At 47.8% G+C, this 24,202-nt stretch overlaps 1 protein-coding gene across 1 annotated transcript in view; it reads left to right on the top strand.

The window, feature by feature from the left end:
- PDE2A (phosphodiesterase 2A) overlaps nt 1-24,202 on the top strand; it is a 178,529-nt gene that overhangs the window by 116,724 nt on the left and 37,603 nt on the right. The window contains exons 5-6 of the mRNA XM_043992733.1: nt 14,206-14,315; nt 15,090-15,145. Of these exons, the coding sequence (XP_043848668.1) occupies nt 14,206-14,315; nt 15,090-15,145 (166 nt within the window). The remainder of the gene's footprint in view (nt 1-14,205; nt 14,316-15,089; nt 15,146-24,202) is intronic.

Genomic DNA, 24,202 nt, shown 5'->3' with positions numbered 1-24,202 from the left:
GGGGTTATTATGTTGGACCAGCAGGAAACACCCTAGAGAAGAATGCTAGTGAGGCATCCTGTCTCCTGGCCAATGGTGTTAGTAATCATTAGTTAGCAGCTAGCATTTTAAAATCCCTCATCTTCTAAGTCATTGAGCAGAGTCCTGCGGGTCTTCTCCCTTTCTGCTCTCCTCATCCTCCACCTTTCCATTTACTTGGAAGAGAAAGTCCAAGTACCCTTCCCTTCTTAGACTCTATTAACTAAAATGAAGCTAATGACCACGAGAGTTTAATTAAACCTTTAAAGAGAAACCAATAAGCAGTCCTGGGCTCTGGGCACCACGCTGCATTTATTAAGGAAGCCCATGCCCTGTGTCGGGGGCACCGAGCCTCAGAACCGTCTCCCTAAAGCTCAGCTCCAAGCACACTCAATCTTGCTTCCTCAAGCCCCAGCCTGGGTTACAGGAGGGTGCTTAGTCAATATTTTCTGGTGAAGGGGGGAAGGAAAAGGAGCATCTGGCCTTGGAATTCATTAATTAGGATGGGAGGTGGGGGGCAGGGGGAGGAAGCACCAGCCTGTGGGTTTTTCCTGTTTCTCAGAAGAGTTTTAAAGTTTTTAATCATTATCCCCTGCCTCTGAGCAAATGACTCCTCTGCTCTGTCATTGAATTTTAGAATCACATAGAGTTGTAGAAAGTAAAAATCACAAAATGTTGACATCATGGAATTTGAGAGTCTCATAATGTTAAAATCATAGAATCACAGAATGCTGATGTTAGAACTCTTAAATGTCAGCAGATAAGCACGTTAGCATCATAGTAGCACAGGCTATTTGAATCTTAGAAGGTTAGAATCACAGAATTTTAAAATCAGAGAATTCTGGAATCACAGCCTGTTCAGACTCATTGAATTGTTATAGTCTTAGTATGTTAGAATTACAGAATAGAGTTCCCACCTGAGTTCAAACCTTCATTGCCTCTCTTCAGGAATCCTATGTTAGGGGTTAGAAAATTTATAACCCTGATGCTTTCCATCAGACTCTAACCTAATTAGAATGCTAGAATCCTAGAATGTCAGCATTAAATTTAAAACATTTATTAAGAGGGCAGCTAGGTGGCACAGTGGATAAAGCACTGGCCTTGGGTTCAGGAGAACCTGAGTTCAAATGCAGCCTCAGACACTTGACACTTACAAGCTGTGTGACCCTGGGCAAGTCACTTAACCCTCATTGCCCTGCAAAAAACAAAACCAAAAACATTTATTAAGAATATATTAGCCGGGGCAGCTAGGTGGCGCAGTGGATAGAGCACCCGCCCTGGAGTCAGGAGGACCTGAGTTCAAATCTGAACTCAGACACTTTACACTTACTAGCTGTGTGACCCCAGTTGCCTCACCAAAAAATAGAATATATTAGCTACTAGATGTGTTGTGCACCAGTGGCTAGAATATGCTGGACTTGGAGTAAGAAAGATCTATGTTCTAATCCTACCTATGACACTTAATGTGTGTCTCCAGGCAAGTCACTTAACCTCTCTGATCCTCATTTTGTAAAATGGGAACATTACAGATTCACCTGTGGTTTTTGTCTCAAAGGATTATTTCTAGGTTTGAATGATTTAATGTGCCTTGCAAACATTAGAATGCTATACAAATGTCAGTCATTTTTCCAGGGCCCAGCTCCTGGAGGAGATAGAGAGATTAGATACAACTTGTTCCCTACCTCATAGGATTCATCTGATAGGGGTGATAAGACATAGACACAAATGATTTTAATAAAAAGTAGGGTGTGCGAGTATATGAGAGAGATAACAGCAAAGTGGGAGGGGGAGAATATGAGAGATAAGTGGAAAGAGAGAAGAGAAAGGGGGAGAGAGAGGAGAGAGAAGAGGCAGAAAGAGAGAGAAGAGAGAAGTAGAGAAAGAGGAGAGAAGTAGAGAAAGAGAAAAGAAGAGAGGAGAGAGAGAAGTATAGAAAGAGGAGGGGGGGAGGAGAAAGTGGGGGAAAGAGAGATTGTGTTTAACTGGGGAGACCAGGGAAGCCTTCCTGGGAAAAATACATTGGAGCTAGGTCATAGAATATTAGAATCTTAGAATTACTGAACATTAAAGCTGCAAGGGATCTTAGAGAACATTTATTCTAAACCTCTCATTTTATAGCTGAAAAACAGAGGCTCAGAGAGATACCATGACTTGCTCTAAGTGACACAGTTAGAGTCAGGGGCAGGGCAGAGTTCAAACCAGAAGCAGAATCAGTATGGGAACTCAAAATGTCCTGTTGACTAGGCTCAAGAATGCCTTCTGTATTTCTAAGAGAATCCCCAAGAGATCAGTCTGGAAATATTCCAACTCTTGGGAATTCTTTCCCTACCCAAAAGCCTGTTTAGTCTAATCCAATCTTATGTAATGTAACCCATGGACCAGGGCTTCCTTCCCTTCCAAGACTCTGGGTTAATAGGGACTAGGTTGGCTCTTGGGGGTTGGCTCTAAGAGTGTCCCTTGTTCCCTTTGACTCATTGTCTCCACCTAGGAAAATCTTTAAACATAGCTTACATTTAGCTTGTGTCATGAAATGTGAGTAATGAGGAATAGAGGAGAAGGACTCAGCTCTGGTACAAGCGCTGGAGGTACCAAATGCATATCTAGTATAGGACAGCTTTTATTTCACTGCACAGAAAATGCACACAGTAGAAAAGATTTGCAGGAACCATAAACAGATATAGAAGTATACAAAGCCCTCAGTCCAAAACTTATCCATGGAAAAGAACAGAATTTGAGATTGGTATGGGAGCATCCTTTGGATGTTTTGTCTCTTGGCTCCCAGTCCAGCCTTCTTTTTTTGGCAAGGTTCACTGAGTTTTATCTTTCTAACCTAAGGCAGCTGGTGGCACTGAGTCTTGAGTCAGAAAGACTTGAGTTCAGATTTGGCCTCAGACATTAAATGTGACCCTGGGCAAGTCACTTAACCATCATTTGCCTCAGTTTCTTTAATTATAAAATGAATATAATAACTGCATAGGGGAAGCTAGGTGGCACAGTGGATTCAGGAGGACCTGAGTTCAAATCCAGCCTCAGACACTTTACACTTACTAGCTGTGTAACCTTAGGCAAGTCACTTAACCCCAATTGCCTCACCAAAAAAAAAATAATAATAATAATAATAGCGGGGCAGCTAGGTGGTGCAGTGGATAGAGCACCGGCCCTGGAGTCAGGAGTACCTGAGTTCGAATCTGGCCTTAGACACTTAACACTTACTGGCTGTGTGACCCTGGGCAAGTCACTTAACCCCAATTGCCTCACCAAAAAAACCAAAACAAAACAAAACAAAATAATAATAATAGCATCTACCTCATAGGCTTGTTGTGAGGTTCAAATGAGATATTCGTAATGTGCTTAGCACAGAGCCCAGCACTTAGTAGGTGCTTAATAAATGCTTATTTCCTTCCCTTCTCAACCATACAGTGAGCTCCTTTAGGGGAAGGACTGTTTTACCTGATTTGGTTTCTTTTGTGGAGTCAGGCCCAGCTGATTGGTAGATTCCTCTTCAGTAGCAATTGTTAAAGCTAAAATTCTAGCTATTCTGTCTAAAATATCTAATGAGTGGTCGCCAATAAATTATAAGCTTTAGCAAGAGTTAGACTTTTAAGCATTTATTAAGGAGAATAAGAATTTGGTAAAGAGAGAAGAAAAGGCCTAGATTCCTATCTATTAAAGGGAGAGCACATTTCTAGCTCCGCTCTCCACCAGAGTCCAAAGGAAAAGAGAGCGAGACTGAGCGCCAGTCTCTTCCTTCTTCCTCCCACTAGCCTGCGTCACTTCCTGACGCCAAAGAAAAGACTCCTGGTCTTGCCCTCAAAGACCTTCACTTCATGGGCGGAACTCTTCTACAGTAAGTCTCCAGCAGGTGGCGTCATTTCAATCGTTACACAATGGACCTCACCTACTGAGATGCCCTCCCATCTACTCCCCCGCAAACAAATGCTTATGAGAGTCTGAATTCACTTGTTAAGCCCGTGATATGTGGCAGAACCTGTGCTCAGAATTGGAGAGTATACAGACATGAAGAAGAACAGAGCTCCTGCCCTCAGGGAGCTTCTAACATTGCAGATGTGCTGAGACACATGTATACCCACTACCAATGAAAGGCAAAATGAGATCCATAGAGAGGAGAGACCAGAACCAGGAGTGAAAGGTTGAAGACCAAGGAATCAATTTCAGGGGAAGGGGATGCTAATAATTTACATTTCCATAGGGCTTCGAGGCATACACTTAACAATAACCCTTTGTGGGAATAGCCATTGCAAACATTGTTGTTCCCATTTTAGAGATGAGGAAACTGAGGCTCAGTGACTTGCCAATGTGGAAGCCAGGATTTGAACATTCTTGTCTCCAAGATCAATGCTATTTCTGCTCTACTAGGGTCCTTCAAGGGAGTGGTATCTGAATTAGATCTTCTTGGTTTTTTTTATTTGTTTGTTTTTTCGCGGGGCAGTGAGGGTTAAGTGACGTGTCCAGGGTCACACAGCTAGTAAGTGTCAAGTGTCTGAGGCTGGATTTGACCTCAGATCCTCCTGAATCCAGGTCCTGTGCTTTAACTACTGAGCTACCTAGCTGTCACCCTCTGAACTGGATCTTGAAGGGCAGAGAAAGCATTCAACTATGGGAGATATGGAAAAAGCGGGTTACCAGCAGGACAAAATCAGGGAATAGACGGTCATTCTACCTCAGTTTCCACCTACTCCAGATATTACTCCATTTAATCTTCACAACAACTCTGGGAGATAGGTCCTCATTTTATAGTTGAGGCAAACAAGCTAAATGACTTACTCAGGATCGCACAGCCAGTAAGTTTCTGAGGACATATATGAACTTACGTCTTCCTGACTCCAAGCCTAGCCAGTACTCTATCTGCTGAGTTTCTTGGCTTCTACTTAGCTTTCTGTAAGAGAGGCAGAATCTGAACCCAGGTCTTCTGAGTACAGAATCAGTTCTCTTCCCACAATACCACAGTGCTTTCCTAAAGTGACAGGGAAGAATTTACAAATCTACAAAGTCTCTACTGTGTACAGGGCTCTATACTTGGATCCTGTGGTTGCAAAGATGAAAAATGGAATTGCTCCTGCCTTTTAGGAGCTTACAATCCAATGGAAAGGACAGGATGTGTATACAAATAACTCTGACGCAAGGTAGCTAGAGTGCCCTGTGAAAAATTCTAGGGGGCAGAGAGGGATTCCTTTTAATTGGGGAAGAGGGCTTTGTGGGAGAGGGTAGGGAGACTTTCTGGAGGGGGGAGCACCTGAGCTGGGCCTTGAGGGAAGGAGGAGAATTTTCATAGGTGGGAATTTGGAGGAAAGATATCTCAGGCATGGGAGAAAGCCTGGGCTTATTGACTAGGGGCTGGAGAGAGCAGGACGAGAGCAGAAGATAGTCTATAGTTCAATTTTTTTTTTTTGTGAGACAGTTGGGGCTAAGTGACTTTCCCAGGGTCACACAGCTAGTAAATGTTAAGTGTCTGAGGTCTGATTTGAACTCAGGTCCTCCTGACTCCAGGGCCAATGCTATATCCACTGCGCCACCTAGCTGCCCCTATAGTTCAGTTTGACTAGAACACAGAATGAATGAGTGAATGGGAGTCGAGTGGAGGCTGGAAAGTTGGTTGGGGCCAGACTGTGAAGACCTCAAGTACCAGGATCAGGAGTTGTCCCTTTATCCTGTGGGTAATAGGGAACTCTAGAAGGTTAATTAGCAGGAGAGTAACATGGTCAGACCTACGCTGGAAGGAGATTCCTTAGGCAGCATGTGAAGAAAATGATGAGAAAATCAGAGTAAGGGAGTCTGGTGAAGAGGCTCTTCCAATAGTCCAGGGGAATCTCATGCTCATGGTGATGGCATGTGCTGGAGTGGTGTCTGGGGGGGGGGTAGAGAAAAGGGGAAAGGATGCCAGGAAGAGTAAGGAAGTGGAATCAATAGGACTTGGCCCAAGAGCTCATACCTAGCAAGTGTTCAAGGAGAAAAACCCCCACAACGATTCGGTGTTGTAGGATCTGAAAGGAACGTGTGGGCTGGATAGGAGGGATCAAAGGAGAGAGAAGTGACCTGGGAGAAGGAATGGGGGCAAGAAGTATCTGGGCCAGTCCACCCTCAGTAGAAATGGGAGGAAGGGAAGGCCAGGGATGAGAAGGGACGCTATAAGTCCTGGCCCAAGAACCAGCCCTGGAGGCTACTGTGGCTAGGCAAGAAGCCAGGGGGATGAGTGCATTGGCACAGTGCCTGTTCCTCCAGGAAACCATGGATGACCTGCAAATAGGAGCAGGTGTGAAGTGGTGGCAGGCCCATAAAGACAGATAAGGGCCCAGGGGAGGTGGAGGGAGGGTAGAGGTGGGCCACCTCCCCAGAACCCAGCTCACAGGAGAAACAGGGCCCCTTCCTCAGAGGGCACTAGATCCGGGGCGGGGGGGGGGGAGGAATGACCCTTGCCCTCTGAGAGGGGAGATGTGGCCCTCTGTGATTTTGCCCACTTCCTCCCCACACCCCAGAATCATGGGGAGCTCAGGCTAGGAAAGGCTTGGGGTAGCCCATATCTGAGCAGGAAACAGCAAGTCTCTTCTTGAAGACCTCAAGTGAAGGGGAACCCTACCCTTTTACATAATGTCAATTCAAGTCAAATCAATTGGGAGGGAAGGAAGGAAGGAAGAAGGGAGGGAGGGAGGAGGGAGAAAGAAGGAAGGAAGAAAGAGAGAGAGAGAGAGAGAGAAGAAAGAAAGAAAGAAAGAAAGAAAGAAAGAAAGAAAGAAAGAAAGAAAGAAAGAAAGAAAGAAAGAAAGAGCCTATTCCATGCTAGACATTGTGCTAAACACTTTACAAATATTATCTCATGTGAACCTCACAATAATCCTGGGAGGTAGGTGCTCATTTTACAGATGAGGAAACTGAGGCAGACAAAAGATAATGACTTGCCTAGGGTCATACAGCTAGTTAGTTGTAAGAGAGGCTGGATTTCCTGACTAGGTCCAGCTCTCTGATGAAGCTCCTTTTACCCAGGGTCTAGAATCATAGCACCAGGGTTCAAATCCTAAAGCTGATACTTCCTACCTTTGTGACTTTGGGCAAGTTATTTAGCTTCCTGGGGCTTCATCATCCTATGTATGTATGTATGTATATATGTATGTATGTTTGTATGTATTTACAGGGCAGTGAGGGTTAAGTGACTTTCTCAGGGTCACACAGCTAGTAAGTATCAAGTGTCTGAGTCTGGATTTGAACTCAGATCTTCCTGAATCCAGGACTGGTGCTTTATCCACTGCACCATCTTATTGCCCTCATTTTTAAAAAGAGGGGATTGGACTAGATGGTGTCTGAGGTCCTTCCCGGGTCTAGCTCTGTGACCTTCTGGAATATTTAATTCAACTCAACAAGCATGTGCTATATGAGGTTCTGGGGAGAAAACAAATCAGTGCCTGTCTTCCAGGATAGGCTAGGAGGGGAAGGAACCACTTATACACATAGCAGTCAATCTATTCAAAGTAAATAAATACAAAGTAATCATCACCAGGGGGAGTGATGACTTTTTTTGGGGGGGGGGAATCAGGAAAGGTCTCATGTCAGAGACAGAATATATATATATATATATATATATGTATATATATATAGGCGAGGCAATGAGGGTTAAGTGACTTGCCCAGGGTCACACAGCTAGTAAATGTCCGCTGCACCACCTAGCTGCCCCCCAGAGTTAGAATCCAAGGGGAATCCTGAAAGGAACAAGAGGACAGAAACATGGAGGACATTCCCAGTGGTTGGAAAGCTGTTATACCAAGCTGAAATCGCCTGCCCTTCCATCTGCTGTTCTTCAGGCTGGCCTCTGAGGTCAGGCAGAGTAAGTCTTCAGCCCTTCCATTCCAGGAGGGAGGGCCATCACCATGGCGACCCCTCCTCCTTTGCCCTCACATATTTCCTTCTCCAAGCTAAGCATCCTCTGTTCCTTGGGTGCCTCCTTTAGTGGCCTGGTTTCCATTCCCCACTGAATCTCAGCATTGGACGGTTGGGAAGGACCTCAGCGTCTGGCTAGTCCGGCCCAGCGGATCCCCGACCATAACGTATCTGACGAGGGAACTTGTATCCCTCTCCTGGTTCTTCCCTGGGCCGGCTGCAGCTTGTCACTCTGACGAGGGCCCCGGGACTGCCAAGGGCAGAGAAGAGCAGAACCCGTTCTTCCTGACGTCTGGACGCTGTGGCCGTTCCAGCCAGAAGGAGAGGGGCGGCTTTCTTGGCTTCCCTCTTACACCCGTGACTCCTTTCGAACTTTCAGAACATGGAAAACCCCAATTATTTTTTTTTAAAAGGGGCCACCTACCTTCCAAAGGCAAACGTTTCCTGGGGCTTTAAATGAGCCCTTGTTTACCCCTTCAAGGGTCTTCTCAGATGGAAAACCTGGGAAATCCCCTACTCCAAAGGAACCTCATTCCTTTTCTGCCTTAGTTAAAGTCTATTCCTTTCTATTTGTTGTCAGGTGAGACAGGAAGTCCTTAGGGATCTCCAGGCACTGGATTTCCAGGGTCCTCTTTCTCATTTCCACTGATCATGTGGCCCCTGTCTAAACACCCTGGATAAGTTATGGGCATTGGAGCTTAGGGATGGGGTGTGTCATAGAGCCTGGGGCTCTGTGAAGGGAGATCAGCAAAGAGGATGTGGAAGAAACTTAGAGGGTGTGGGCAGAGTGGGGGACCCAGGGTATTCAAGGCATTAGCAAAGCTAATGGAAGAATTCATTGAGGGGGATGGGTTGGAGCTCATTAAGGACAGTGGGGGCTTAGTGAGGGGATGGTCATCCTCAGCAGAAGCCTGAGCTCTTCCTCCCTTATCCTCTTCCACCCACTTAAGCAAATAGTTGTTAAAGGCTGGGAACTCTCATCAGATATGTGTGTTTTTCTCTTTCGTCTCCTCCATCTGTCTCTATCTTTGCCTGAGCAGACTCTGACCGTTCTGGGGCTGAGAAGAGAACCTCTAGAGACATGAATCATAAAGGACCAACCCACCCCCTGGGACAGCTGGCACTGGGGTGTTAAGGGGAGCAAGGGGGAGAGTGAGATGGGGAGAAGGATGTGGGGTCCATTGGGACGGAGGATCCAGAGAAGTGGATGGCAGAGCCAAGGGTGGCCAAGAGGAGGAACAAATAAGAAAGAAGGGAGTGGGAGATGCAAGTGTAGAGCTTAGCAGAGACAGAGGTCAGGGCTCTGAGAACTTTGGCAAGACTCTCCCCTTCTCTCCCCTTCCCCTTCCCCTCCCTTTCCCCTCCCCTTCCCCTTCCCCTCCCCTCCCCTTCCCGGGGAAACCCCAGGATAAGAACCTTTGCAATAGATGAGTTGATGTTGTGTTCTGTGTCTCTTTTCTCAATCCGAGCCCAAGGTTTGGGATTCAGGTGAAGATGAAAGATAGGAGGAGTGAATGAGAGAATAGTCATTGAGAGGGAGAGAAGTGGACCTAAAGGAAAGGAAGAAAGAGAGAGGATTAATTAGGGGATTGGGAGACCTTAGTGAAGGGGGTGGGGGATGAAGGGGATGGGGAATTCAGTGAGGGGGATGGGGAACTGGAGATTTGGGCTTAGCAAAGTAAGGTAGGGACAGACACTGTCCAAGGGTCCATGAACTTGATTGTTTAAAAGGTTGTTTTGGTAACTGCATTTCAATAGAATTGCTTTCCTTTGTATAAAGTATAAAAAATACTTATTTTTATGTATGTAAAAATATGATTCTGAGAAGGTGTCCATAGCCTTCACCAGACTGTCCATGACATACAAAAGGTTAAGAATTCCTGGTATAGAACGTGGCTAGAAGAGGGCCTGAGAATGAGCCCTGACCCTCAAGGAGGGAAGGAGGCAGGAGAGCTGGTGGGGTCAGACTCTTACTTAGCAAGGTCTTGAGTTGGCCACCAGAGAAACCAGACACATCCTCCTCAGCAAAGCAGATTGAACAGCGACACCTTGTGGCCTATCAGGGAATTACCTACTCCCTGGATTCTCCACCCTGGGTGGGGTTCACCCAGAGCCCCAGCCCTCCCCCTTAGTCCGGCCTCACCTTCCTGAGCCCAGAGTTCAAAATCTAGGAAGGATGACTGCCACCCCTTCCTTGTCCCACAGTGTTCCTCCATCCTCCTTGGCTTCTAAGATCCAGGGACCACCTACTCCATGGGACCCAGCATGACAGGGTTCTTAAGCTTTGCGCTGATCAGGGGACAGCATGGAAGTGGAGAGAAACCTGCCTTTTTGGGGTGGTACCAGCTAAGCTGGAGAGAAAGAAAGAGACAGGGCGGGGCAAGCAACCCAACTGAAGATGCCTCAGCATCGCTGTATGACTTTGGGTGCTCGTCCTCTCTGGGGAAGCATCCTTACCCTGGTTGGCCCTACCTCGTCCTGGGTCCAAGACTCACAATCCCCCCTCCCCCCTTCCCTTTGTATGACCTTTGCCAAGTCCCCCTGTGCCCTCCCTACTGGGCTCCAGGACCAGCCCCCTCCTGTTCTCTCTTGGCTTCCGTCCCACTCAGGGCAAAGTGATTTCTATAAACCTAATTAAGTGGAGGAGGCCTGGAAGGGGGGGGAGGGCACCTAGGACAATTAATCATCAGGGAGTGACATTTGGCGAAAGATTGGCTGGGTAATTAAGCAGGAGGTGAGCCAGCAGGCGCTGCAGAGGGAGAGGGAGCAGGAGGATCCTTTGCCTGCTTCACTGAGTCCAAATTCTTCAGGCTGGCACCTGAGACACTCCATAATCCTGTTCCCTGGCATTTGAGGCCTGCCACACACTTGTCCTTGGCATTCGTGGGCCTCTCTGATTTTGGCCCTGGCATTCAAGGCCCTTTGTGATCTCATCCCTGGCATTCAAAGTTCTCCCTGGTCTTGTCTCCATCAGTCAAGGCCCTCCACGAATTTTGCCCTTGGCATTTGAAGTTCTAATTTTGCCCTGGCCTTCTCTGTCCCTGGTTCTGTGGCAACAGCCAGACTAGTCTTTTCAGGGCTCCCAGATCACATCTGACTCACCCTCCCCATTTTGCTCATAAATTTCACAAATCTTGGTTCTTTTCCTGACCTCTGCAAACGTACCGTGACCGGTGATGATGGTCACTCCTCCCATTAGAGGACACGTGCGGCATGGTAGAAAGAGCTAGTTCAAATCCTGACTCTGCCACTAACTGCCTGGGTGATCTTGGGAAAGTCACTTGATTTTCATGAGCCTCGGTTTCCTCAGTCTATCAGATGAGAAAGTTGAATCGGATGACATCAGGGGTCCTTCTCAGAACTAAATCCAGAGATCCTTCAATCTAGCTGTCTGAATCTGGAGGCCCAGCTCCAGCCTCACCTCTTGCCAGGATCCCTTCTTGACCAGCCCAGCCCACAGGGAGCTCTGCCCCAGGTGTCCCAGCCTCAGTCACATCTGCTTCCTAGGCCCCAGCTCTTCTTCCCAGGGCCCATCCAGGAGACTTTTGTCTTCATGTACACGGTTTTGCCCTAACAATACTTTTTTTTTTTTTTAAAGTGAGGCAATTGGGGTTAAGTGACTTGCCCATGGTCACACAGCTAGTAAGTGTTAAGTGTCTGAGACCGGATTTGAACTCAGGTACTCCTGACTCCAGGGCCAGTGCTCTATCCACTGCGCCATCTAGCTTCCCCCTAACAATACTTTTTAAACTTCCCAGAACCCTTTGGGTGTTATTGGTTTCTGGCCTTGCCTGACTCCCTGCACTCTCAGATCTGACACCCCTAACCTTGACAGCTTTCTCCTTCTTTCTCACCACTGCCACAGACCCTTGAAAGCTCAAGTGTGAGCTCTGATCCTCCCTTCCCTTCTCCCCCCTGTCTACACATGTGCACAGGGCTCTCGGCTTGGAGCCTGGAAGCCTGGGATTGCATCCTGATGCTGACACTAATGAGCCACTTAACTTATGGGCTCATCTGTAAATCGAGGAGAGGAAAGCTTGTAGCAATGGGCTCACAGAGTGGTTATGACCGGAGAGCACTTGGGAAACCCAGTGTTATTGTCTAGGGTTTATTCACAAGAGACTGGACCTGGAAACTGATTTCATTGGTCTAGGGAACTCCTAGGGGAGGAAACTCCTTCCACTAATGTAGGTCACCACCTTCTAGGCAAAGTCTTATAATCATAGATATGTACACACACACACACACACACACACACACACACACACACACACACACACACACACACGACTTCTAGAGCTGCCCAGAGCACCGAGGGGTTAAACGATTTGCCCAGCATCGATCACACAGCCGCTATGTGTCAGAGGTGGGATGTGAGCCCAGGTCTCTCTGGTTCCAAGGTTCTCTATCCACTAGAAACAGGCCACTTATTCATTAGTACCATGTGCTAATAATGCTTCTTGTACATAGAACTCTGAGCCGTGAGACCCCATGGAGGCCACCTAGACCAGGTGTATCTGAGCAGGGATCTTCCATTTCTGATGAGGTCATCCAGCCTCTGCATAAAGTCCTCCAGTGGTGGGGAGTCTGCTGCCTCCTGGGGCGGCCCCTTCCCTCGAGGGGCCATTCTGGTTATTAGGAAACAGAGGTTATTTGGGTCAGAAAGAATTCAACAAGGGACGGTCATTAAATGTGTGGGTACAAGACATTTATTATGAGATAGAATAGCTTAGAAATGAAATACCAGAGTGATGCCCAGGACTTAACCACCAGGCTCTTCTGTTGAACTACTATGCCCAGAGGACAGGGCCTAGGCAAACTGCCTTCCAAGACTGTAAACTCCTTGTGGGCAGGGCCTGGGTCTGCCACGTTCAAAGCCCCGAGCACAGGACCTGGCACTTAGTAGGTGGCAGGACATGTTAGTTGAATGGAATGCACAATTAATTGAAGGAGCTGTTTTTAATTCCATCCAGAAGCTAGTTCTGCTTCTGGATTGCTGTGTGACCTTCAGAAAGTGGCTGTCTCTTTCTGTGTCCTAGTTTCTTTTGATGTAGCCCAGGAAGTAAGCTTTCAACACACATTGTTTTTTTGGGGGCCCCAAAAGAGAGGTCTGAGGACTTCAGAGTTACCCTGGGGGTGGTAAATTCTGATCCAAGCCTTGGGATCTTGGGCGGGTCTTCTCCGTGCCTCAGTCCCTTCAGTTGCCAAAATGGAGATAATAACACACTGCCTATATCACAGGGTTGTTGCAAAGAGAGCACTTTGTAAAGGTTAGGTAGATAACTTTATAAAGCACCTACTGTGTGCCGGTCAGTGATCTCATTTGATCTTCACAACAATCCTGGGAGTTATTATGATGCTTATTCTGCAGTCACTCTCAGTTATCCAGGTTTTCTGCCCATTTGTGGATTATCCATGTTTCCTACTTGTTCCTCCTACTTTCTGGGTTTCTTCTCTTTTTCCCTGATTAGAGGCTGAGCAGGGAGAGGAGAGAAAAGTCTAATGCACCCCTGGATTCAGGAGGACCTGAGTTCAAATCTAGTCTCAGACACTTGACACTTACTAGCTGTGTGACCCTGGGCAAGCCACTTAACTCTCATTGCCCTGCCCCCCCCCAAAACTCTAATCCACAATGAAGGGGGAGGGTTTAAAGAAGTGTTGGATATTTGGAAGGGAAGCATGGATAGTCCATTTCCAGTGCCCCATTCAGAGCAGGTGCACTGAGGCAGTTAGCTGACACTGTGGATAGAACAATGAAAAGGGACTAAGGAAGACTTGAGTTCAAATCCTGATTTAGATGCTTAATAGCTGGGCAGGATATTTCACCTCTCTGCCTCGGTTTCCTCATGTGTAAAGGAGGAGTAATAATAGCTCCTATCTTACAGGGCTGTTGTGGGGAAGGAGATAACATGTAAAATTATTTGAGATTCCCAAAGTAGCTAGGTGGCACAGTGGATAGAAAGAAGCCAGGTTTTGAGTCAGGAAGTTTTGAATTCAAATCTTGATTCAGACACTTACTAACTGTGTGACCCCTGGGCAAGGTGCCTCACTTTCCTCATCTGTAAAATGAGGGTAATTATCATATCTACTTCCCAGGGTTGTGGTGAGGAGCCATGGGTATAGGCTAGAGTACTTTGCTTTTGCATATATACCTTAATAATGCCACCCTAACCCTACATTTATGCTATATAAACGCTAACTTATTAGAAAAGAGGGGAAACAACTGGGTGGGCAGCATCCCTGGCTAATTGTGTAGCTGTAGGCTAGAGTTCAGCTGATGGGGTCTTGTTTTTGTCTCAGAGATGCCGTCCAGGCCTGGGAGCGGCTGAGCTGCAGTGGGCTGGGCCCCTCAGACTTGCCAGAGAAAGCATTGACGGGTCTCACTGCCCCACTGGCTGCTGACAGACAAGGTAATACCCAGGCCCAAGGTGGGCTGGCGCGGGTGGCAGGGGAGCTGGGTCTCTGTCTCCTTCTGTCCTAGTTGCCTCTCTCTTGTCTGTCATCCTCTCTAGCTTTGTCCATGTCTGCTTCTGTTCCTGTCTCTATCTCTGTTTGATCCATCTCTCTCTCCCTCTGTCTCTCTCTCTTTCTCTTTCTCTGTCTTACCTCCCAGTTGTTCCTTTCTCTCCCTTTATTTTTTGAATTTCTTTCTCCCTAATGTCCTGGAACCCTGGCTTCTCGCTTCTTATCTGTGTGTGCTCTGGATGAGCCATTTCCCTGATCTGGACCTCAGTTTCTTCATGTGCAAAACAGGGATGCTCATAGATGCACTGCGTGCCTCACAGGGCCCTTGTGGGGAAGCACCATAGGAACAGATCTGCTTGGTTTCTGTGTCAGTAGATGTTCTCTCTTGTGGCACTCTGGCCCTGTCTCTTTCTTCTTTGCTGTCTCTCTCCTTTGGCACCCAGAGTTACTTGGTCGGTGTTTGTGTTTCTCCGTGTCTCTTCATATCTCTCTCTCTCTCTCTCTCTCTCTCTCTCTCTCTCTCTCTCTCTCTCTCTCTCTCTCTCTCTCTCTCTCTCTCTCTCTCTCTCTCCTGTGTGTGATTCCTGGTGTCTCTGCCCATTTCTTTCTGTTTCTTTGTCTCACTCTTTCCCTTGTGTTTTCTCTCTTGTGTCTGCCTGTTTTGGTTCCTCTTTTGGTGATTTCCATCTCACTGTCCTCTTTCTGCCCTTCCCTCCCAGTGCTGGTAGTCCCATTGGTGGACAAGGAAGCTGGAGGCGTTGTGGCCACCATCCTGGTAAGAGCCGGGGGCTGAGGGATAGGGGATGAGGGCAGGGCTGGTGTAAGGGGACTATGATCACTCTAATCACCTTGACTCCATCCCTTCTCATTGTCTCATGTTACCCCTTGGGTTGGGGAGTTGGAGAGGAGTATCTCTGTTTGGGGTGGATAATGAAGTGTTCTGACACTGAATCAGGTTCTTACCGTGGGTTTATCTATGTTATCACCATCTCTCATTCTCCCATGCCTCACTCTTTGCCCCTTGTCTTCTTCCCTCACTTTGGGGTCATACCAACTATACTCTTCCTCAGAATAGCTCCTGCCCTTATTCAATTCAGTTCAACAAAGATGTGTTAATTGTCTTTTATATAGAAGGCGTGGGGCTGGGCAGTGAGGGTCCAGAGACAAAAAAACCCAGCACCTGTCCCAAGGACTCTAAGGTCTATACAACCTGTTCAGATAAAGCATAATGTCTGGTTATTTGGGGAGGGAGTAAGCAATAGCATCTGGGGCTCATGGAGGCTTTGAGAGAGAGGTAACTTTTGACCTTGGCCTTGAAGGAAGATAAGGATTATGAAATTCAAGGTGAGGAGAAGGCGTGTTAAAGGCATGGGGAGTGGGGTGGTAGGTGAATGCCTAGAATGGAGGAGATGGGATTTGAGGCTCTAGCTAAGTAGTCTAGTTTGGTTGGGAAGTAGAGTTTGTGAGGGGTGGGGGGATGATATGAAATAAAGCTAGAAAGACAGGCTAAAGATAGATTGTAGAAGGCCTTGAAGGGCAGGTTAAGGAGCTGGGGTAATAGGGAGCCATTGAAGGCTTCTAAACAGGAGAATGGTAAAGCTAGAACTTTAGGAGGATTATTTTGGTAGTTGTGCCAAGGATGTATTGAAGGAGAGAGACACCAGAGGCAGGGAGAACATTGAAGAGGCTATTGTAATGGTTCAGACAAGAAGTGATGATGGTCTGTTTTGGTGGCTGTGTTTCTATAGAGAAGAGGGAAAGAGAGAATAACTCCAAGAGATTTTGTTGTGGTAGAATTGACAGGCTCTTTCAGTTCATTGAATGGGGTAGAAGGAAGGGAGAGGGAAGAGGCAAGGACAGCTATGAAGTTATGAACCTGGGTGACTGACAAGATGGCGGTCGCTTCAACATAAATAGAAACGTTTGGAGGAGGGACAGCTGTATGAGGTGGCAGTGACGAGTCCAGTTTCAGGCAGGTTGAATTTGAGATAGACACCCATGCTCCAAGGGCTCCGTGAGGATGTTCCTGCTCATCATGCATGTTGGAACCTTTCCATGCCTGCTCACCCTATGTGATCCTTGTCCTTGGCCTCCCATAGGCTCAAGTTTGAGATAGAGATGGGAAATCCCTGTAGAGACAGACAGACAGAGATGAACAGAGACATAGAGAGACAGAGACAGAGGGAGAGATAAACACAAACAGAGACAGACAAGGAGAAACAGAGATGGAGACAAAGACAGAGACAAAGACAGGAGAGAGGGAGCTAGAGAAGAATGAAAAAGGAAGGAGAGAAGGGGAGAAAGAGAAGGAGAGGGAGGGAGAGAGAGAGAGAGAGAGAGAGAGAGAGAGAGAGAGAAAGAAAGAGAGAGAGAGAGAGAGATTATAGTTGGATTATATAGATCTTGAAGGCCATCTGCTGAGAATTGGTTTTTCACAGAGTCATCTGGTCCAGTCTCCTCATTTTACAATTGAGGAAACTGAGGCTTAAGGAGTCTACGTGACTAAGGTCACACAGATGGTATCAGAGGCAGGATTTGAACCTGGATCCTCTGACCCCAGAGCCAGAGTTCTTTCTGCTGTCCCATGCCTATTGGTCTCATCCTCTAAAGTTTGCCAACTGCGGTACATATATTATCTTGTTTGACCTTCAGGACAACCTTTTGAATTCAGTGGTGCAGACATTTTTATCCCCAGCGGCAGAGGAGGAAGCTGAGGATTAGCAAGGAGAAGACACTGGCTTACGGTGCCTTGGTTACTTCACAGGCTACTGGTCATACAACTAATAAGGATCAGAGTTGGCATTGGAAGCCGGGTCTTGCACCACCCTCACGGCTACCGATGTTGATAATTGGACTCGTGGGGCCAGATGAGGTCACCAAAGGAGAGAACACACGGAGGGAGAGAGAATCACAGGATCCTAGATGAGCTGGCAGGAACCTTGGAGGTCATCTAATTCACCTCCTTCACTTCACTGACAAGGAAACCCAAGGCCCAGGGAGGGAGATTGTGGCTTTCCCAAAGTCCTTTGGGTTGGATGTGTCAGAGGCAGGCCTCGCACTCAGGTTCTCTGACTCTCCAGTCAATATTCTTTCCATTGTGTCCCCCAAGGACGTCCCTTGGGGGACATCCTCCAGGGGAGGGGGATATCCCTGGAGAAGAGGACCTTGGGGGTCCCTCTCTCTTAGGGAACAGGAGATGGATAATGTTCCAACAAAGGGGCCTGGGAAGGAACAGTAAATCAGGGAGATGGTGGCAGTCCAGGAGGGTCTTGAGCTAGACCCCCATGTCATGAGAGCCAAGGCAGGAGAGAGCGATTCAGGAGAAGGGAGGCGGCCAGCGTGGCCGGGCCTTGCAGAAGGAGCCAGGGATATGAGGGCTGAGAACAATCCCCTGGCTTTGGCAGGTGCAATCATGAAACGTCTTTGAGAGGAGAGTTTTCATGAAGTGCCTGGTCGAGAGCCAGATTGCAAAGGGCTGAGGAGCGAGTGGGTGGTAGAGAAGTGGCCACAGTGAATGCCGACTCTTCTTTCCAGGGCTTTGGCAGTGAAAGGGAGGAAATAGAACACTCGCTAGAAGGGATGGTTGAGCCCAGGGAAGACTTTAAAGGATGAGACGACCTGAGCATGTTGGCAAGCTGCAGGGAAGGAGCCGGGAGATAGCAAGAGGTGGAAGATGAGAGAGGGAATGATTAATGGGGTGAGCTCCTGGGGGAGACGGGGTAGGATGGGATCAAGGGCGCAAGCAGAAAGGTTTGCCTTATCGAGGGGGAGGCCTGGCTCTTCCTCAGACATTGGAGGATGTAGGAGGGTTATGAGGTAAGGGATAGTAGGGGAGGGGGTGCAGAGACTCCAGACGGCAGGAGGGAATGAGCCTGAGGGATGAGAGCCACATTGCATCAGCTTTGAAACCTAGAATATACATGGAAAGGGAGGGAGGGAGAGAGGAGAGAGAGACAGAGACAGAGAGAAACACAGAGACAGAGACAGACAGACAGAAACAGAGAGAGACACAAAGACAGAGACAGACAGAGAGACACAAAGAGAGACAGAGACAGAGAGAGACAGACAGAAACAGAGAAAGACACAAAGACAGAGACAGACAGAGGAGACACAAAGAGACAGAGACAGAGAGACAGAAAGAGACAGAGACACAAAGAGAGACAGAGACACAGAGACAGAGGCAGACAGAGAGACACAAAGACAGAGACAGAGAGAGGCAGAGAGACACAGAGACACAAAGACAGAGACAGAGAGACAAAGGTGAGACAGAGACACAGAGCCCCATCAAACACAAGCAGATAGAGACAGGGAGATGAGGGACTTTTACATTCTCTGGCTAGCATAATGTTGAAGGAAGAGAGAGTAAGGCACTGTGTGTGGTTTAACAACAACAAGCATTTATTAAGCATTTATGAGGGGAAAAGCTTGTTGGAGGTGAGGCTCAAGGGGAGGCATGAGCCAGCTTGTAGGGAAGGAAGATTAACATGGGATGGTGATGAGGCAGGAGGAGGAGGAGGAGGGAGAGAAGCCAGAATGATGGTATTAGGAAATCACTGAACCAAAGACTCACAGGCTCCCGAGCCATCCTGAGGGGAATACAAGACCAATCATGGATATGTAGCTGGAAGGGTAAAGGGAAGGAGCTAATAGACTCATACAACATCAGAGCTAGAAAGGGCCTTAGAACATACAACATAAGAGCTAGAAGGCCTCAGAACACAGAATGTCAGAATTGTAAGGGACCTTAAAACCAAGAATGTCAGAGCTGGGAGGGGCCTTAGAACACAGAATATCAGTGCTGGGATGACCCTTAGAACACAGAATATCAGTGCTGGGATGGCCCTTAGAACACAGAATATCAGTGCTGGGATGGCCCTTAGGACACAGAATATCAGAGCTGGGATGGCCCTTAGGACACAGAATATCAGTGCTGGGATGGCCCTTAGGACACAGAATATCAGAGCTGGGATGGCCCTTAGGACACAGAATATCAGTGCTGGGATGGCCCTTAGGACACAGAATATCAGTGCTGGGATGGCCCTTAGAACACAGAATATCAGAGCTGGGATGGCCCTTAGAACATAGAATATCAGTGCTGGGATGGCCCTTAGAACACAGAATGTCAGAGCTGGGATGGCCCTTAGAACATTGACTATCAGTGCTGGGAGAGGCCTTAGAACACTGAATGTCAGAGCTGGCAGGGACTTTAGGACACAGTGTCATAAGTAAAAGGTATCAGAGACTATTGAGTTCTGTGCCTTCATTTTTACATAGTAGGAAACTCATGTCTGAAGAAGGACTTGTCCAGGTCCCACATCAGGTAAGCAGCAGAGTTAGGACTAGAAGCCAGGAGTCCTGACTCCCAGCCATGGGTCCGGCCTCTGAATCTGAAGAATTGCCCCCAAATCCTCCCTCCCCCAACCTCATCAAGAAGTACCTAGATCAGGTTCAGGATCTCCAAACCCTCCCCTCGTCCACCTTGAGCACGGCCTGAATGGGGTGGATTACTTAGCTCTTCTCCTTTACAGGGTCCTCTGAGCTGTCATCCCCAGCTCATTAAAAGGGAATTAAAGTGATTTAAAGGCATCTGACCTTTCAAACAGCTGACTTCTGGAAGAGGGCCAGAAGGGAGCCCCTGTTTGTGGGGGGCTGGTCAGTGACCCCTGCCTTCAGGTAGCCCATGATCTAAGGGACCAGATACAGTTCTTGCCCTCAGGGGACCCTTAGTCTGAGGGGGGAGACACAGCCCCATCCCCAGGGCACTCCCTCTCCCCAGCACCCAAAGGCTCTCTTGCTCTCCAGGGAACGCGCTTCTTGTTCACACTGACTTCCCACCATCTGCTCTCCTCCCCTATTCTCTTCCTCCAGATTGTCAGATGGCCTCCTGTCTGCAGAGGAACTTGGGTTAGCAGATTTGGGATATGTAATGCCTGCAAAATATGTCTCTGGCCCTGCTTCCTCTGGCTGGGGAAGATGAGTGGTGATGGCATGGGGTGGGCAAGGAGAAGACAGGAAAGATCAGCGGTGCCTTTCCTGGTCCCCTCTTTAGGATCCTGTAGAAAGAGGGCAGGGGGATTTCAAATACAGTTTGATGTATGGGGTGTGACATTCCTGCCAGACTTGTACAATGGTTTTCTCTAGGATTCTGTAGGACTATCTTGGAACAAAGGGAGCAGACCTATTCTGTGTGGGCCGGCAAACAGGGGAGTCACAGGGAGGCATGTTTCTGTTCAAAATGAGGAAAAGCTTCCCAATGATAAGGGCCGTACCACCATGGAATGGGCTCTCTGAGCAGGGAGTGAGCTCTTTGTCCTCAGAGAGTATAGAATCATAGGATTAAGAACTGGAAGGCTCTTTTTAGGGTTTTAGTTCAAGCCTCTCACTTTTACAAATGAGAAAACTGAAACCCACAGAGGGGAAATGACTTATCCAATGTCACACAGGTGGCAAGTAACAGGTCCTCTGACTCAAAATCCACTGCTTCCCGCTACACCAGGGAATCCCAGGGTTCATGACCCCTCTGTTGGGCATCATTCCAAGAGCATGCGTGCTCTGGGTCAGAATTTGGGTGAGATGCCCTTTGAGGGCTCTGAGAGTCAGCGCTTGTATCCTAGTGTGCGTGCCATGGGTGTTTGTGTATGAATACACTTGACTGTGGGTCTGTGAGCAGACATGCTTCTGTTCCCTTAAATAGGTCATTGTTCTCCGAAGACTCATTCTGGCAGTCCTCATGTTAGCCGTGTTACTCTACAGGGCCCTTCTTCTTCCCCCTTTGTCCTCTGGCCTGGAGGCAGGAGGATTGACTGGATGACCTTTCAGGGTCCTTTCCAGACCCAGGATAGAGGGATCCTGTCATCCCCCGATACTTAGCATGGGAAGCTATCCTTCCTTGTGACTTTGACGTCTTCTTCAGAGGATCTCCAAGCACCCTATCAACACAGGCATGACCAAGAGAAGGCTTCTCACATTTGGAGGATGACACAGAGCAGAAACTTGGAGCCAAATTCCCAGTTCCCTTGGATCATTGAATCTTGGAATGAGTGTTATAAAAGATGGAAGCCAGCCCAGTTAACTGTCTTAGAGTTCTGTACTCGAATTCTAAGTGCTGGCCATTCCAGCTAAGATCTCCGAAGTGGGGGGCACATTTTGTCCTGGCATCCTTCAGTAAAAACGATTGCCGTAATTACACTTAACTAGCTGTGTGACCCTGGGCAAGTCACAACCCTCATTGCTCTGAAAAACCAAAACCAAACCCCAAAACAACAACAACAAAACCCATTGCCTCCCTACACCCAGAACCTTGTTTCCTAGGAGAGGTGAGTAGCATGGAAGGTGTTCCATGCTGGAGCCCTGGGGTCTGTTTCTCCCATAGGCTCCCACCAGAGGTGCATAGCTCTTTTTCAAATGCTGCTGTTACTGCCTTTCCAGAATCCAGAAGCAGCACATTCCCTGGTCCCCTGCCCCACCTCATGGAAGATGTCTTTGAATTATCTGGAGGCTTGGGGAATTTTAAAACCTTTTCTAGTCAGCAGAGCTCCTAGGATGTCAGAGCCAGAAAGATGGCCTTGGCTGTCTTCTGTATTTTACAGATGAGGCCCAGAGAGGTTCAGTCACTTGTCCAAGGTCACACAAGTAGAAAAAGTTGAAGGCAGGATTTGAACCCAGAGAATGGAGAGGTGATCCTGTTCTCAGGCACTTCAGAAAACACTCCTTGTGGGTCTCTGTAGGAGAGAGTTACCTACCTCTTCTTTCTTTCTCTCAGCACTTATTGCTAAGCCTCATCAATGAGAGCTGTTTAAAGATAGAATGGGTTGTCCTGAAGGATAGTGAGTTCCTTTAGTCAGTCATATAACTGATCAATCAACAAGCATTTATTAAGTACCTACTATATGCAAGGCCTCTCCCAATGGAGGCTGGCGGACCATTTGTTGGTGATATTGTGGAGAGGGTATTCCTGCCCAGGAATGGGTTGGGTGAGATGCCTTCTTAACTCTGAGATTCTATGATTCTGAGGCCCAGATGATGAGCTTCCAGCAGCTGCTGCTCCACCAAGGGGGCCCAGCACCCAGTAAATAATGATGGAAGCCAAGAAAGGCCCAGATGGATGGAGAAGAGCAAAGAATGATCAGCTCGGCCCCTGGTGACCTGGGGACCTTTGACCACTGGGGAGACTCCACCTGGTAGACTGTCAGGGGCCCTTTGGAGGCTGAGTTCTATGGTCATGACATCCATGATTTGGAGGATTGGGGCATGGCGGCCAGCATGAGGCCTGTACCACTGACCATGAGGCCAGGAGTACCCCTCCTCCTTGGTTTATTCGTCTGTCAAGGAGATCATCTCTAGGGTCTTTCTACCCTCTGACATTCTTTGTTCAAAGGTGATTGTCACTTTGGTAGAATGAAAGGAGCCCCAAGTTTTGGAAGAGAGGACCTGGGTTGGAATCCTGCCTTTGCTACTTACTTCCTGTCTGACCCATGTGTCCCCTCCCCTCTCTGGGCCTCAGTATTTCCCTCTGTAAAAAGGGGAGATTGACAAGATGACCTCTCTGATCTCTTCCTGTTCTAGATCTGTGATCCTGTGGGTTCTATGGACCCTTCCAGATATCATCCCTAGACCCTTGATCTTAGTAGCTCCAAAGTCCTGTAATTTTCCAGATTTATTTCATTAATGTCTTGACTGCTTGAAGCCCTTCTGCCTGGTGTCACTTGGCTGTGAAACTCTTGTTAATTCAATTGGCCAAAAAGCCCCTTGGTCTGGACCTGGGAGAAGCAGGGGGAGGGGAGCACTGTATTCAGCTCTGAGTGGCTGCCTCCAGTGGGAGGGGCTCCAGGCCCCCTGGACACAGGGATTTCTCTTGAGATGCTGCTGTCCTGCACAGCAGACAATGCCTGGCTTCTCAGCTCCCTGGAGAGTCTGTCTACATTCATCCGAGTTGGGGAGCACGTGCATAGATTCCAATGTGTGTTTGTGTCCCAGGATCAGTGAAAGTAGGGAAACGTGTATGTGTGTGTGGTGTGCTTTCATGTATGATTTTGTCTGAGTATGGAGATATGTGAGGGTGAGAGTGTATTTGGGAGTGTGTGTGTGTGTGTGTGTGTGTGTGTGCACTTGTGTCCTTGAATGTGTTTGAAGGCTTGTGTGAGCATAAGAATGCTGTAGGATGTCTAAATGTTTGTATGTACTTCTGAGTGTGTATTGTGGAAATGCATAGGAGAATGCCTGGATGGATGAGTTTTCCTGGGCGTGCCCCTGTGTATACGCATGTGCATTCACACGAGGCATCCTAATGTACATGCACACCCATAGTGTACACACACTCACAGGTCCTCGAAGAGAAATTCCAAGGTTTGTTTCCAAACCTTGCCACCATGTGCATGCCCTGCCCCCTCCTTGTTCCACAGCTCCCCTTGATTTCTTGTCTTCACCCCACTGAATGTGAGCTCCTCTGACTCTTGTTTACTTGTCTTTGTGCCCCCCACCTCCCTGTGCTTAACACAGCACCCAACAAGTGATAAGACCTTAATAAATGCCTTTCTGTTCATTCATTCTTTTAGAAACTCATAGATGCAAACATCTACTCACACGTACACATTCATGCATGGCCTTTGTGCATATTAGGTGTGTGCGTGTGTGTACAATTGGGGCTTGCATGTGAATGGCTGCACGTACACTTGTCAGTGTTTCTTCTTCTTCTTCTTCTTCTTCTTCTTCTTCTTCTTCTTCTTCTTCTCATTTTTGCGGGGCAGTGAGGGTTAAGTGACTTGCCCAGGGTCACACAGCTAGTAAGTGTCAAGTGTCTGAGGCCAGATTTGAACTCAGGTCCTCCTGAATC

This window comes from Dromiciops gliroides, chromosome 3 (genome assembly GCF_019393635.1).
Source record: "Dromiciops gliroides isolate mDroGli1 chromosome 3, mDroGli1.pri, whole genome shotgun sequence".
Taxonomy (NCBI): Eukaryota; Metazoa; Chordata; class Mammalia; order Microbiotheria; family Microbiotheriidae; genus Dromiciops; species Dromiciops gliroides.
Note: the sequence above shows the minus strand (reverse complement) of the source record. Positions and strands in the feature narration are given on the sequence as shown.